This window comes from Microtus pennsylvanicus, chromosome X, assembly GCF_037038515.1.
Source record: "Microtus pennsylvanicus isolate mMicPen1 chromosome X, mMicPen1.hap1, whole genome shotgun sequence".
In the NCBI taxonomy this organism is placed as follows: domain Eukaryota; kingdom Metazoa; phylum Chordata; class Mammalia; order Rodentia; family Cricetidae; genus Microtus; species Microtus pennsylvanicus.
Window position 1 is genome coordinate 126,816,465 of NC_134601.1, and position 17,004 is coordinate 126,833,468.

The window sequence follows — 17,004 nt, forward strand, 5'->3', positions numbered from 1 at the left end:
AGCTTGATCGTTGATGGTAAATAAAAATCAAAATACCAGTTTCTTCTGATTTGCTTTGACAAATTCATTGTTGGATGTGGATTTTTTCTTCAGAAATGTATTAAAATAAAGTGCAGATGGAATTGAGTCCTCTGTGATGGTGCTAGACTCCTAAGAATTTTCATTTTGTTGTTGGTCATCTTAACTACATTTACAGCACAGCCTTCAAGTTAATGAATCAATCAATGTTTGTAAGCTGCTTCTATGGTCTAATAATTGACAAGATCACACATGTTCTATATTTTCTGATGGTACAAACAGAAAATTGAAGAATATATATAAGGGGAAGCTTAAAATTATATCATCTAACTTCATTACAATTTGTTCCTCGTTATGTTCTAAGGTAACAATTTTGTGACCAGTTGTTTTACTGAATGTTACTTTCCCGTTGGAATCAAAACACACCACCGTTGTTTTGAACACTATGTTTCGTACATGTTTTAAACAACATCCATCATACCGCTGACGACTTTCCCTAAAAATGATGTGACGGTTGGTAAAGGTGACTCTTATAGGGAAACTAAACCTAAAATGTGACCACTTCCAGGAGTATTTACCATCTCTCCTAATCATTGTACCACATCTCATGCCGCAGTCTTCGAGTTCTTCACTGATGATTCGTGGCCCTATTTCCCTCTCTTCTTGTTCTTGAAGCAAAGCCAGCCATTGCTGTTTATAAATGGGTGTCAGCCATTCTAAAGGTATTAGACGATCTTGTTCAAGAGTAGCTGTGTCATTCAGACCACAGATGATATGTTGAAACCTCAGTTTTTTAAAAATTGGCTGAAATATTAGTCCTTCTTCACTTTCAAGAAAACTGATGTTATCAATGCGTTTCATGTGCCTGTAAAGCCAGGTGTCGGACTTAGTTAACATCTGCCTCACTGTGCCTTTCCAGGATGGATTAAAATAAAGGAATATCCACTGTTTCAGGGTGGTGTAGATGTCCATTTCCTTTTGCATAACTAGTAAATCAGGTGAAGAAATAAGAAGATACATGAGCTTTGTATCAATTTCCCTGTAAAGTTCAACAGTTGGATGAGTCATCAAGTTGCTGAGAAGCCAGTCAAAGCAGCGTGTCTTTATAGATTTCAGTCCATATGTTTCTGCTGCTGTGTAGTATGAGCACACGGTTTCCCTAGTGATGTTGCTGTTCATGATCTCTTTACATTGCCGGATGACATGCTCCACCTGAAGCAGGCATGCTGCTGCCAAAATGTGAGGTGCTCGTCGGGGTGGTATTGGCAAGTCCTCGTCCCTGTAAAATGACCCAAACATAAAGTGCAAGGAGCCGACATCTATATCCTTGTTCTTAATCTGCAGGTCAACAACACCACTGTGGGGTTCTTTCCAAGTATCTTTTAGCATCTTAGCAAAGAAGGGTGACTGACATAAAAATGCTTTGTGTAGAGGCCATTCTACTTCAAGTGCACGGATTCGAATGTCGGTATCCTTCCCGTCCAAAAATAAATTTTCGTATGCATACTTAGATGAAAGCTTCGGTTTTTTCCTGTAGACGATGCCAAAAAGTTGCTGTAGGTTGACTGCCTGGTTCCGAGATTCGTGGATGTTAGGGGTTGGTGCCACAGAGTCCCAAATACCCCATTTGCGCTTGCGACTGCCAGAGATGTAACTGGGACCTGGATCTGCGTTGTCTTCTGGCTGAGCTGACTCTGCCAAGCCAGAATCACTGCTCAAACTGCTGTGGCTGTTTAGAAGCCCCATTGATGAAGTCACCCAGCACCTCTCAAAGAGACTCGCAGAAGCTTCTCTGCCATGGCATTGCTGACAGGTCGGTGTCAGCCAGTACTGCCTAGGCTAGCTGAATTTCTCTAGCTCAGGCTCAAACGTCACAGAGCAGACAGGCACTCATTCGTCATTGTCTACTATTGCCCTACTGGAGCAGTGGCCCCGCCCCCTGGCAACAGGCCCCTTTAAAACTATGAAGTGTGATCTAGCTTCTCCCTACTTCAACTTCCCTCCTTCTCCTTCCTCTCTCCTTCCCTCCTCCTCTCCCTTCCCTTCTACCTAATTTCCTTCTTTTTTCCTTTCTTCTTTTCCTTTCCCCATTCTCCTCCTTTCCTCTGCCCCCTCCTTTTCCTCCATGGTTTCTAAACGGGTCACACTATGGTGTTGACGATGACCTCACTCAAATAGTCAAAACCACCTGCCTCAGTCTTTTAAGTCGAATCTTCTTTCCATAAAGATAATGACCATGTCAAAGCTATCATGATGAGTGTTAAAGATTGTACGTATTCCAACTTCCACCCCTGGGGTGCGATAGATCACTTCCTGTCAGTAGTATTGATGTAATATTTACCAACAGCTCTTAGCAATTCAAATGGTAACCACTCTTATTGCTTATTTTATTAGTCAGTTTTGATTACTCTAAAAGAAGAGTATTGCTTTCATGTATGTAATAGTATATATATATATATATATATATATATATATATATATATCCAAAATTTCTGTGTATGCTTTGCCTTGTCTATATTGATTTAAAAATATTTTGTTTACTTAAGGTTCCTTATACATCCAGTTATTTTATTAATGTGTATATGTATGCATTTTTTTATGTTTTTGTTTGACAGATTTGCCTTTGCCTATTAAGTGACTATGGGACTCTTTTAAATAAACTCCAATTCCTTCAAAACCAAGCAAATTTTTAATTATTTGTTTTTATGTTTCAGGGAATCCCCCCTCAACTGAAATAAGACAAATATCTGTCATGTTTTCTTTTTCAATTTTAGTAGTAAAATTGAACTTATTTTTTATAACTAAATATTAACACTTTACCATTTAGTGGATTCTCATATTTTAAAATCACAGGGCATTTTACAAAAGAGTGTATTTACTGTAAGCCAGTTTATTTTTTCAAACAGAAAAAGGTTTAACTATGTTCATGTACACATAGAGTAAATGCAGACATTAATACAATAAAATTTACCAGAGACTGTCTTTGAAAGTTGGCGGTATGGGCCATATCAGGCCCACACCCATACAGGATAGACTCTGTCATGTTTTTCATCCTTTTTACTTGCAGATTGTGTGAGTTGGGCTTTCTTATCTAGTGTCGTGTCTGTCGTGACTTTTCAAAGCCCACCAATCTCATAGTGACAGGCATGTGCAATGACAATTAAATGCCCAAGTTATTTTTACACAATAGTTTTTGTCTATTTACTAACTATCACAAAACGAGCAATGAATGCAGTGTTTGTCAGATGTTATTTGTGGAATCAGTAACTCACATTTCACCCCATTTTCAAATATCAAACTATTCTTTTACTTGTTTTGGTATTGCTTACAATTGACAACTCAAAATTGTTTGCATAGATGGATTGAAATGTGGATACAAGATGGAATAGTTAAATAAAGTCAATTTAACATATTGATCATCTTAACATTTTTGTGATAATATACTCAAAATATATGCTGTCCATTACTTGTAAAAAATACAGTGTGTTTTATTGACATTTCCTTGTACAAGCGCAAGGATAGTTTTATGCCCTGCTTCCTAGAAGCTGAGAAGAATAAAGGGTTGATAATTTTAAAAAGCATAAAGAACTTAATTCTTTTAGTCTGCATGCATTTTCAAAACTGCTTTGAAGACATTTGCTTTGATCTAGGACATGCCACCTTTCCTAGATTTGTTTATAAGCTCTCCACCTAAACTTGTTAATTCTCTATCCATATGATGGGTTTCAGAGGTAATAAGATGTTTTGTTAACTATCCTGCTTGCTCTTTGTCATCTCTTCTTATAACTGATTTTGGTCATATCTATGTAGTTTTCATAGATCAGAATGGCCTTTTTATTTCTACTGTTAGTTTACAGGAATAATTCGCGAGGATACTGAAGATCCCACCACACTAAACGTCATTAGGGACTGTGCTCCAAAAATGTTAATATCAGGTTTGGCTTATAGAGGCACCATAGGCCTTTTACCCCATCCAAGGGTCACCTCTTTTATTCTTCATTTATTGATTTTTGTGTTGGGTCTTTCTTCTCTAATATGTTCCCAGAAAAGGCTTAAGTTGTGAAAATATTGACACTCTTATTGACTCTTTATACAGTCACAAATATCCATCCATGAGGAAAGTTTGATCAGAGATGGGTAGAAAAATGGGTGACATTAGGGTAATTAAAGTGTTAACTAAAGCTAAGGATACATTTTAAAAAGTTGTATGTAAACTTATTGCTTTATAATCTCATTCAGAACATGTAAGTTACAAAAGAGAGGTTTAGAAGGTAGACATCCTATATGTCTACATAATGCTGCTTCTGAAAGCCAAGCAAAACACATCAAAAAATTCAGTGCCAGATATGAGATACTTCCACATAAATTGTTGGTCAGGAAGTTCCCAGAAGTCTCCAAAACAAACCAGGTTAATGCCACTCTTTTTCTTTGCCCACCATAACTAGTTCTGCTTTTAAAGACAAAACACACTTGGTCACAAATTGTCGAGAAATCAGGCTGGAATGAAACTTCCTTCCTGTCATTTAAGTCACACAGGAGTGGAATTGCTATGCAGGATGCTGGCAGAGTAACGGAATTTACGTTCTTACCCAGACATGAAACCCACGATCTACAATACCAACCTGCCAGCTAAAATGTGACCATCTGCACAACTAGTGGATAGGGGTAATCAATGTATCTCTGATTGGATCTGAGGCCCATTCTGCAAGAGGGAATTCATACCTGCTACTTTCAATGTGGAAAAAAAACATGGCTGAAAAGGTCTTTGGCCCTAGGGGAGAACTTACAACATGTAAACATGACATGTAAACTGTCATGGTGCCAAGCTCCCTTCTAAGTGTCTATTTGTATATCCATAGAGAAAAGCTACTCCAAGACTCAATCAGAGAAAGTCTTTTGGCGATAAACACTGATGAACAAAGATATACGTAACTGCTCAAAGTACTTGATAATAAGTGATGATTGGATGGTATTAATGTCTTATTTAGTGCTGAACATGTATAAATAATACCAGAAAAAGGAATATGAAGAACATAAAAGATGGCAGATAGAAGAAGGGCTATGAAAGACTGTCTTTTCAGCACGGTACAGTCAATGCCGTCCTGTCTGCACAGCAGTTGTGAGTGTATGCAATAAGTCTGCTCATGCCTGAGCCTCCCAACAGTCAATCATGGGCCTGGCAGGAACTCATTCAGCCTGGCCTTCCCTTACTGAAATATTAGGTACTGGTGCATTCTGAGGGATGGACAGTCATTATCATCAGTAGTGAACCCATTGAGCCTTGCACCCCACACCCCACGTCAATCTCCAATGGATAGAACTCATAGTCATACAAGAGATTCTGGTTAAATTCTGGACCTCTCAAAAATCAATGTCTGGAAGAAAACTACAGGGAGGAAGGGTTGTTAGAAGTGTGGGGGAGACTAGAAAAGATATAGAGTTTACAGAAACCTGCATATAATTTAAATGTGCACAAAATTTTCAAAGAAAAATTCAATAAAAATTTTAAGAGAAAAGACTTCCACCCATAACTTGGACATCAGCTTGTGCCACAGAGAAAGATCACATCTCCAATATTTCCCCAAGGCTTCATATTTCATATGTGGTGCTTCCATTGCTAGACAATTCAATAGGCTTTAAATTTGGACCTAGAGGTTGCTTCTTGAATCATCAGTGTCAGATGAAAATAGAGAATCATGTGTCCAAATCGCACATTACTTTATACTATTTCCTTAGATACTTGGTTCTTCTATATTCTTTTTACAATCGAAATAACTATATGTATATTTCCCCCCTTTATTGAAGATATTCTTTCTCACATCATGGAGTATTACATAATAACCTGATTATGGTTTCCCCTCTTTCTGCTCCTTCAAGTTCCTCCCTAACCCCCCTCCCATTCCCTTTGCAGAAAGGATCCATTCCCTTTCTGTATCTCAATAGAAAACAAACAGGCATCTAAGGGATAATAAGTAAATATAATAAAATAAACTTTAATAAGAGAAAACAAAAGTAACGCATTGGAGGTGAGCAAGACAGGCAAGCAGAAGAAGAAGAGTCTAAACAAGATGCAAGAAACAGAGACCCACAGGTTCTCACACAAATCCTATAAAAACAGTAGACAGGAAACTGCAATACATATGAAGAGGACCTGGTGAAGACCTATGGCCCTGTGCTTGCTGATTCCGTCTCTGTGAGTTCATATGAGCTTTAACCAGGTTGGTTTAGTGGACCTTGTTTTCTTCTTGTTCTCCATCCCCTCTGGCACTCACTCTTTCTGCCACTCTTCAGCAAGGTTCCCTCAGACATAAGAGAGGGATTTGACGAAGACCTCATCCATTGGAACATGAGTGTTCCAAGGTCTCTCACTCTCTCTGTAACATCTAGCTGTAGGTCTCTCATTCTCTGCATAATGCCTAGCTGTGGGTCTCTGCTTTGTTCCCTTCTGCTACAGGAGAAAGCATCTCTGATGATGCTTGAATAAGTCACTAATCTTATAACAAAATTTTATTGAGAGACATTTTATTGCTAAATTTTATTCATCTATCTATCTATCTATCTATCTATCTATCTATCTCAGGATCAGTAGTTAGTATTTGGTTTTATTCTAGGTCCCTGATATTTATAACCAGAGTTCTTGGTTATCCTGCAGTGTCAGGTATGTAATTCATCTTGTAGAAGAGCCTATAGTCCAATATAATTTTTGCTTGTTCATTCCCACAAGTTTGTGCCACAGTAACCTGACTATATTTTACAGGCAGGACACCATCATAGATCAAAGAGTGTGTGGCTCGCCTGTTGTTTACATTTTTATTTGTGTAGCTTACAGAGTACCAAGAAAAATTAGAACCTAGATGTGAGGGAAGTATGTGGCATCAGCTCAACTTCTCTATGTTCAATGAGTTTTGTAGTTGGTACCTTCAGCAATGGGGCCTCACTGTCAGTTTGTGAAGTGTAACCTATAGTCTTAGCAACAGCCTTTCTTGTTTGAGGATTCTTATGGGACCCCTTTAACTAACAACTCAATTAGATGAAACCCAATCTCAGTACGTGAAGCTTCATTTGGTAACGAGATGGTCAATTGGGTCTCTGTCTTCCCCATCATTTGGTGATTTCATTTAGATAGCCTGCATATATGTACATACTAATTAGGAAGCTCCTACTATTTTAGATTTCTATATTACCCCTCCAACGGCCCAGAATTTTAGTAGTTTCTCCCCATATTCTCTTCACTGTCCCCTTCTCCCCTACACATCCCCACTTGATCCTCTGTTTCCAGACCGACCCCACCCATGCATAGCTGTCTATTCTATTTTTCTTTCCTAATGACATCTGTCTGTACCCCCACTCACTTAATATGTAACTAACCTCACTCGTTCTGTGGATTGTAGCTTGTTTATCATTGATTTAAAAGCTAACATCCACATTTTAGGGGATATATACTGTAGGTCCATATTTTTACATGGCATGACAGCCAGGTTCTCAGGCCATAGACAGTACCTTAAGAAGAAGTCACATAACCTTTTAGAAAGACTGCCGTTAACCTAACAAAAGGTCAGGATTTTGCCCTGTTTTTTTTTGTTGTTGTTTCTTGTTGTTGTTTTTTTTTAATTTGCAGAATGTCTGAATAAAGATCAGGAAGATGTGACAGAGGAGGAGACACAGGTAGATGTGGATGTGACTAAAAGCTATTTACCTGGTTAACTAGGAAACAGAATGCTAATGAATTTACCCCTTGGTTTATGTTTTGGTATAAAAGCTGTTTGGAGAATAAATGAGAGGAATTTTTCAGGATGTGAAATCGGGATTTTAATGAGGGATTACTGAGAATACCCCTCCCGATAAAGCCATGTGAGTTGTGTCTTTATTCCCACACCTCCATGCCGGTCCAGAGAAATAATTTATGGTTGGGGCTGCCACCAGACCATGACATAATGGTGCCCAATGTAGGGCTGATCTGCAAACCCCCCCAAACATGGAAAAAGTACAAAGGAGAACGTGAGGAACCTGTGAATAAAAATTTCACCACAGGTGAATGATGTAGGAAGGTCATCTGTCTATATGTTACTTTCATTGGTTAATAAAGAAACTGCCCTGGCATTTTGATAGGCTAGCCTTTTGGTGAGTGGAGGAGACCAAAAAGAATGTTGGGAGAAAGAAGCAGAGTCAGGCAGACTCCATGATTCTTTGACCGGAGACGGACGCAGGTTAGGATCTTTCCTGGTAAGCCACCACCTTGTGGTGCTACACACATTAATAGAAATGAGTCAATCAAGATGTGAGAATTAGCCAGAAAGAGGCTAGAGCTAATGGACCAGGCAGTGTTTAAATGAATACAATTTGTGTGTTATTATTTCGGGTGTAAAGCTAGCCATGCGGGAGCCAGGCAGGACGAAAAGCAGGCCTGCTCACCTCATAACTACAGGTGGACACATGAGTATTGAGCACTCAAAAATAAAAATTTAAAAAAGTATAGAGAAGCAAGAAAAATTTAAATTGTGAGTAAAAATTTGTAAATGAAAAAAAATAGTATTTGGTTATATATGTTGATAGCTAGAAAAAGTTATAGGGGAGCAGAAACAAAGACAGAAATATTTAAAATCTGTAAACTGGCCCAAGAATCACCTTGGTTACTGCTGAGATTGAGGTGCCACATGCAGGTGCAGTAGCCAGCTAAATCTAACCCAACTGCATGTAAAAAGCAAGCAGGAGTAACTTTAGAAAACAAATTTTACCCCAGAGTCAGTCAGTAAAACAGAGGAGAGTGTTCAAAAATTCTCTTCATTTTATGATTACAAGTTAAAATAAAAAAGATACTTAAAAATCTGTGCATCTATGCCTGCCAGAGCTTGTGACAGCAGGTGACAAACAAAGAGAGCCTGTCTCCTAACCCCTGCCATCCGGTGTGGCTTCAGCTAGAAGCTAAAAGGTAGGTTTCAAAAAAAAGTAGCCTCAGACTAAATATGTTTTTTCCCATTTCACAATATTTGCTTCTTTGTCAAAAATCTACTGTTTGTAGACATGTAAATTCATATCCAAGGTTGATTGTTAACAGTTCCTTTGATCTTCCTATTTGTTTTTAATCAGTTTTCAATACTGTGGCTCTATAGTACAGTTTTAAAGTCAGAGATTGTGATACATTCACAAAGTTCCTTAATTGTACAGGATTTTAAGATTGTTTAGGTTATCCTGAGTTTTTCTTTTTTCTTATAAAGTTGAGGATTGTTCTTTTGAGGTCTGTAAAAATTTTTGCTCTCTCTTTCCTCTCTCTCTCTCTCTCTCTCTCTCTCTCTCTCTCTCTCTCTCTCTCTCTCTGTGTGTGTGTGTGTGTGTGTGTGTGTGTGTGTGTGTGTGTGCTAATGTTATATACTGCAGCTTTGCTGCAGCTGCTAATCAACTGAAGAAATTTCCTGATGGAATCTTGCTGTCTTTTATGTATAAAATCATATGATCTGCAAATAAGGCTGCTTTGCATTTTCCTTTCCTCTTTGAATCTCTTTGGTATCCTTCAGTTGTCTTATTGCTCTAGTTAAGATTTCAGGTAGAGGCAAGGTGGCGATGGTGTTTGCCTTTAACCCCATCACTGTGAGTTTGAGGCCAGCCTGGGCTACAAGCAAGTTCCAGGACAGGCTTCAAGACGAGATTTTTCTTCATTTTAGTGGACTACCTGTGTTTTTCTCTTTGCTTAGGATGGTGTTGACTGTGGGTTGTTTTTTCCTTCTAGTACCTTTTGTAGAGCTGGATTGGTGCACAGAATTTGCTAAAATTTGTTTTTAATTATGAAATATTTTTTTTATTTCTCCAGAAATTTCGATAGATAATTCTGTTGAGCAAAATAGTATGGTATGACTTAGAGAATTTCTATATAGGGTATTCTGGCTTTAAGAGTCTGCATTGAGAAGCAAGTATTCATTTTAATGGATCTGCTTTTATATGTGACTTGGTCTTTTCCCCTTGGAATTTTTAATATATGTATTTTTCTGTTTGGTTATTACGTGTCATGGAAAGATTCTCTTGGGATTTTGTCTATTTGGTGTTCTATATGCCTCTTGTTCCTTTATAGGAATCTCTTTCTTTATAATGGGGAAATTTTCTTCTATAATCTTATAAAAATATTTTCTGTGGACGTTCGCCCTTTTGTCCACAGTGTCCTTGGGCTACCAGGTGTCCCTGTTTCAGTGCTGAAAAGTTCCATCTGGACGGGTGAGTGTGTGCTATCCTGGGGCAGTCTGTCCCAGAAGAGAGCACAACCCCCCTATCCAGCTCCTGCTTCAGGAGTGTCTTTGTTACACAAGACCCAGCCTCTCCCAAGCCTGCCCTGTTGTCTGCAAGGTCCTTGGCTCAGGAATAGTTTCCTGCTCCTGCACTAAGGCTACCTACCCAGAGGGGTGAGTGTCTGCCTGCCGGGCAGGCCTAAAGGTCCCTGCAAGGGAGTGTGGGCACCTTCAGCTTGTACTACACGGTCCCCTGTGTTCTACTTGATCCCTCCCTTCCCCGCACGTTCACCCTTTTGTCCACAGTGTCCTTTGGCTACCAGGCATCCCTGTTTCAGTGCTGAGGAGTTTTATCCTGATGGGCTATCCACCCAGAGAAGGATATCAGGCATCCCTGTTTTAGTGCTGAGGAGTTCCATCCAGACAGGAACAGATCCACCCAGAGAGTCAGTCACAGCAAAGACTGGACCAAGACATCAGGCCTCTCGTGGCTCCATTTGGAGGAAGAGATGGGCAGGTGCCAATGCAAGAATTCCTCCAATAACCTGAAAGGCAACATGACATCACTAGAATCCAGGGATCACGAAACAAGAGGAATTGAACACCCTACTCCAGAAGAAATTGACTTTAAACGGAACGATATGAAAATAATAGAGGACCTTAAACAGGAGGTGAAAAACTGCCATAAAGAAATAAAAATGACAAACAAAAAGGTAGAGGAAATGAATAAATCTCTCGAAGATACCCAAGAAAAACAAGAGAATCAAGAAAAAGCAATCAAACAGGTAAGGGAAATGATTTAAGACTTGAAGAATGAAATGGAGGTAATGAAGAAAAAACAAACTGAGGGAAGGCTGGATATGAAAATCTGGGTAAACGAACAGGAACTCCAGAGACAAGTATTACCAACAGAATGCAAGAGATAGAAGAGAGAATCTCAGACACTTAAACTAAACACACTGATCAAAGAAAGCAGCAAATCCAACAAATTATTATCACAAAACATTCAGGAAATCTGGAACCCAATAAAAGACCAAACGTAAGAATAATAGGGGTAGAAGAAGGAGAAGAAGTACAGCTCAATGGTCCAGAAAATATATTTAATAAAATTATAGAAGAAAACTTTCCCAACATAAAGAAAGATATACCTATGAAGGTTCAAGAAGCATACAGAACACCGATTAGACTGGATCAAAAGAAAATCCCCTCGCCATATAATAATCAAAACACAAAATATACAGAATAAAGAAAATTAAGAGCTGCAAAGGCAAAAGGCCAAGTTACTTATAAAGGTAAACCTATCAGACTTACACCTGACTTCTCCATGGAAACCGTGAAAACCAGAAGGTCCTGGATAGATGTACTGCAGAAACTGAGAGACCACGGATGCAAACCCAGACTGCTATACCCAGCCAAGCTTTCATTCACTATAAATGGAGAAAACAATATTTTCCAAGATAAAAACAAATTTAAACAATACGTAGCCACAATCCAGCCTTACAGAAAGTAATAGAAGGAAAATCACAAACCAAAAAGTTCAATAATGCCAACAATAACTCAGACATCTAGTGACCCTTCACCAGCACAACTCGAAGAAGGGAGACACACAAATTCTACTACCAAAAAAAAATGCCCAGAGTTAACAACCAATGGTCATTAATATCACTTAATATCAATGGACTCAATTCACCTATAAAAAGGCACAGGCTTAGAGATTGGATACAAAAGCAGGATCCAACATTCTGCTGTTTACAAGAAACACACCTCAACCACAAAGACAGACATCTACTCAGAGTAAAGGGATGGGAAAAGGTTTATCAAGCAAATGGACCTAAGAAACAAGCAGGTGTGGCCATACTAATTTCTAACAAAGTTGACTTCAAACTTAAATCAATCAGAAGAGATGGAGAGGGACATTTTTTACTCATAACAGGAACAATTCATCAGGATGAAGTCTCAATCCTGAATATCCATGCCCCTAACATAAAAGCACCCACCTATGTAAAAGAAACATTACTAAAACTCAAGGCAGTCATCAAACCGCACACACTAATAGTAGGAGATTTCAACACTCCTCTCTCACCAATGGACAGGTCAATCAGACAGAAACCTCACAGTGAATTAAGAGAATTAATGAATGTAATGAATCAAATGGCCTTAACAGACATCTATAGAACATTCCACCCAAATAGGAAAGAATATACCTTCTTCTCTGCAGCTCATGGAACCTTCTCGAAAATTGACCACATACTCGGTAACAAAGCAAACTTCCACAGTTACAAAAAAAATATTAGTAACCTCCTGTGTCTTATCAGATCATCATGGATTAAAGTTAGAATTCAACAACAATCCTACCCCCAGAAAGCCTACGAACTCATGGAAACTGGACAGTCAACTACTGAACCACACCTGGATCAAGGAAGAAATAAAGAAAGAAATTAAAGTCTTTCTTGAATTCAATGAAAATAAAGACTCAACATACTCAAACATATGGGACACTATGAAGCAGTGCTAAGAGGAAAGTTCATAGCACTAAGTGCCCACTTAAAGAAAACAGAGAAAGCACACATTAGAGACTTAACTGCCCACCTGAAAGCTCTAGAAAAAAAAAGAAGCAGACTCACCTAGGAGGAGTAGAAGACTGGAAATAATCAAACTGAGGGCTCAAATCAACAAAATAGAAACACAGAAAACAATCCAAAGAATCAATGAAACAAAAAGCTGGTTCCTGGAGAAAATAAACAAGATTGATAAACCCCTATCCAAACTAATCAAACGGCAGAGAGAATATGCAAATTAATAAGATCAGAAATGAAAAGGGGGACATAACCACAGACACAGAGGAAATTCAGAGAATCATTAGATCTTACTACAAAAACCTATATGCCACAAAACTGGAAAATGTAAAAGAAATGGACACTTTTTTAGATAAATATCATATACCAAAGTTAAACCAGGACCAGGTGAACAATCTAAATAGACTTGTTAGTCGTGAAGAATTAGAAGTTGTTATAAAAAACCTCCCTACCAAAAAAACCCAGGACCAGATGGTTTCAATGCGGAATTCTACCAGAACTTCCAAGAGGAGCTAATACCTATACTCCTTAATGTATTTCACAATATGGAAACAGAAGAGTCATTGCCAAATTCCTTTTATGAAACTACAGTCACTCTGATACCAAAGCCACACAAAGACTCAACCAAGAAAGAGAATTACAGGCAAAAATCCTCAACAAAATACTGGCGCAGCTTCTTGGGGCTGTGCTGCCAGCGTGAACTCTGGCTTTAAAGCATTCCAGTGGCTTTTACGGGACTGGATGTTTGTGTTGGGATCAGAAGGAGAGTGCTCTGCGACATGCTGATGGCTCAGTACTCTCTGCCTGCACCTGGGCAGAAGGCCGAATCAGGCTTAGGCAGGCAGGAGAGCATGGCATACAGAGACGTGTTTTCAGACTGCGCAGTGCTCTGTGTGTCAGATTTGGACGTAACTTGGATGAAAAGAATTTCTATGCTGCACTCTCAGTCTCAGAATTAAAAGTGCTGAATGCCGCTCCTACCTGGCAGCCCCAGAGCTAGCACAAAATGGTACGTCCTCCATTTTGAAATTTTCCTGACTCAGCAGCAGGAAAAAACCTGTATTCTTTTAAAATGCCGGCTTTCTGGGCTGTCCTGCCAGGGCAAACTCTGACTCTTCTACGCAGGCGGTTCATGCGGTTTGCAAGCACAGGCTGCTGAAGCTCGCTTGCTGGCAGGGACCTTGAAATGCCATAGAGTTGTGGCTATAAACATGGCTACAGCCAGTACCTCAGCCATGAGGCTGGAAAGCTAAGGAATGGGCTACATCTAGCCAGCAAAGCCACGGCTTTAGTCCTACTGATATTGCTTGGTACATTAAAGACTCATGTGATCAGAAAAACAGAGATACAGTAAAGAGAGCGTCAAAGACAAAGAAAAATTTTAAATGATTTACAGGGTTAAAATATATTCAGACTAAAAGTTAAAATTCTTAAAGTAAAAAAAAAATAAGGAAGAAAGAGAGTAGTTGGGTGTGGTAGTACACACCTTTAATCCCAACACTTGGGAGGCAGAGGGAGATTGACCTCTGTGACTTCAAGGTGTGGTAGCACATGCCTTTAATCCCAGTGCCTAGAAGGCAGAGACGAACAGATCTCTGTGAGTTCAAGGTGTAGTAGCTACACCTTTAATACCAATGCCTGGGAGGCAGAGACAGGCAGATCTCTGAGAGTTCAAGGACAACCTGGTCTACAGAGTTATTCCAGGTCAAAGATACAGAGAACCTGTCTCAAAAAGCAAAAATTATAGTAAAGTTATACAAAATAGAGTTAAAATAAAGCCACACAAAGATGGAAAATACAATGAGAATCTTGATACTATATGCTATTGTGCTCTCTTTGAATTATTTGAATGCTGAGGAAAGAGCAACAGCTGCTAAAAGATATTTGTTTATAAATGCTGCTGAACTAATCCAACATAGATATTATGAAAATGCCTTGACTTTGAAATTTGGATCTAAGGACATGATGCTTTGGAAAGGAGTTTCTTATTTTGTTTTCACAGAGGATGAGACCCTGTTCATTTCTTCTATTCCGATTTGGTATGATGGACCATGCCCTCCTGAAGGGTTGGTGTGAACACCTTCAGAAAATTGCTTCGCTCAACTGTCAACTGAGATGAAACTAGCACACAGGTTATACCATGAAAGACCTAATTAATGACGCCCCCATTCAGCAGGAAGCAGTTTGGAGAGAAAAAACTGCGCCCATGTTCCCAAATATGGTTTATAAATGTTCTTTAACATTTAAAGGGGGATATGATATAGATATGAATAATTTGTATTAGTATAGATTTTGCTTTATTGATAGAGATTTAAGGTTAATTTTGTTATGTGTATATGCATATTTCTGCTATTGATTAAGATATTGTGATTGTGTAGATCATTAAAAATGTAATGTATAATTAAGAAATAGGTTAATGGATAATCATCAGTAATGGTCAAGCTTGTAGTCATGTTAGTTAGATTTTCTAGATATATAGAGATACATTTCAGTTAGATAGACATTCTTCATATCTTTCAAAGACTGCAGAATACGGCATTTAATGTTTTAATAACTTAGGTCTTTTCATGACAATGAGACACTCTGCTCCTGGCAGCACCAATCTACTTCAAGAAGAAGATGGGCATCGAAGAGGATCCTTATGGAGTTTGATAGCCATTTGGGCAAGAAACTGTTCTTGCCTGGAATATTGCATAAACTGGACACAGAGAACCCGCAGAGAGAGGACTGCTAAACTTGCCTAAAGGTGAGATGGTCTTTCGGGGTTCCTGATTCATGAGTCTGTGAGACATTCTTCAGGAAAAGCAGATGGTGACTGCCTTTGAAATTTCCTGCTTTGTGGAAATGTCTGCTGGAAACTATGGGCCTGTAGGCCGAAGATGGATGCCCTAACAGTACAGAGGAACTTTGGGTGACTGTCCAGGCAGCAAAATGTCTCTGTCATTTCTAGAGTTTAAAAGTTGCTTATTTCTTGTTTGCTTAGGTAATATTATATCCTTCTGGAGTCTTTGATGGAGTTAAAGAATATATAGATAGTTATAGTTTTCCTTAGTTATGAAAAAAGATAAAATAGATGTAAATATTGTAACTTTTACTTGATAACTGTTTTGTTATATGTAATTTTGCTATGTTAAAGCTAAAGCCTTTTTTTGTTTAAACAGAAAAAGGGGAAGTGATGTAGGAGTGTCATATATCAATCAGTTGATTTCATTGGTTAAGTAATAAACAAACTGCTTGGGCTCATAGCTGAGAACATAGGTGGGTGGAGTAAACAGAGCAGAATGCTGGGAGGAAGAGGAAGTGAGTTAAGACACCTCAGACAGAGAGGCCATGCTCCGCTCTCCCGGGCAGACGCGATTAAGCTCCTACCCAGGATGGACGTAGGCTAGAATCTTCCCGGTAAGTGCACCTTGGGGTGCAAAACAGATGATTAGAAATGGGCTAAATTAATATGTGAGAATTAGCCTCGAAGAGCCTAGATAGAAATGGGCCGAGCAGTGATTAAAAGAATACAGTGTCCGTGTAATTATTTCGGGGCATAAGCTAGCCAGGCGGCCGGGGTGCTGGGAATGCAGCCCCGCCACTCCAATTACTACAACAAGGCTGTCCACTCTCTCCATATCTCTTCAATATAGTGCTTGAAGTTCTAGCAATAGCAGTAAGACAACATAAGGGGATCAAAGAAATTCGAATTGGAAAGGAAGTTAAACTTTCATTATTTGCAGATGATATGATGGTGTACATGAGCGACCCCAAAACTCCACCAAAGAACTCCTACAGCTGATAAACACCTTTAGTAATGTGGCCGGATACAAGATCAACTCCAAAAAATCAATTGCCCTCCTATACACAAAGGATATGGAAGCAGAGAGGAAAATCAAAGAAGCATCACCTTTCATGATAGCCAGAAACAACATAAAATATCTTGGGGTAACTCTAACCAAGGAAGTGAAAGATCTATTTGACAAGAACTTTAAGGCATTGAAGAAAGAAATTGAAGAGGATACCAGAAAATGGAAGGATCTCCCTTGCTCTTGGATTGGGAGGATCAACATAGTAAAAATGGCAATTCTACCAAAGGCAATTTATAGATTCAATGCAATCCCCATCAAGGTCCCATCAAAATTCTTCACAGATCTTGAGAGGACAATAATCAACTTTATATAGAAAAACAAAAAACCCAGGATAGCCAAAAC

The 17,004-nt window shown here is 38.9% G+C and overlaps 1 protein-coding gene across 1 annotated transcript; it reads right to left on the minus strand.

Moving 5' to 3' along the window:
• Positions 1-264: 264 nt before the first annotated feature.
• On the minus strand, positions 265-1,764 carry LOC142840534 (germ cell-less protein-like 2). The gene has a single exon (XM_075957010.1). It carries the CDS (start codon positions 1,762-1,764, stop codon positions 265-267), a length of 1,500 nt encoding a protein of 499 aa, XP_075813125.1.
• Between the last annotated feature and the right edge of the window lie 15,240 nt (positions 1,765-17,004).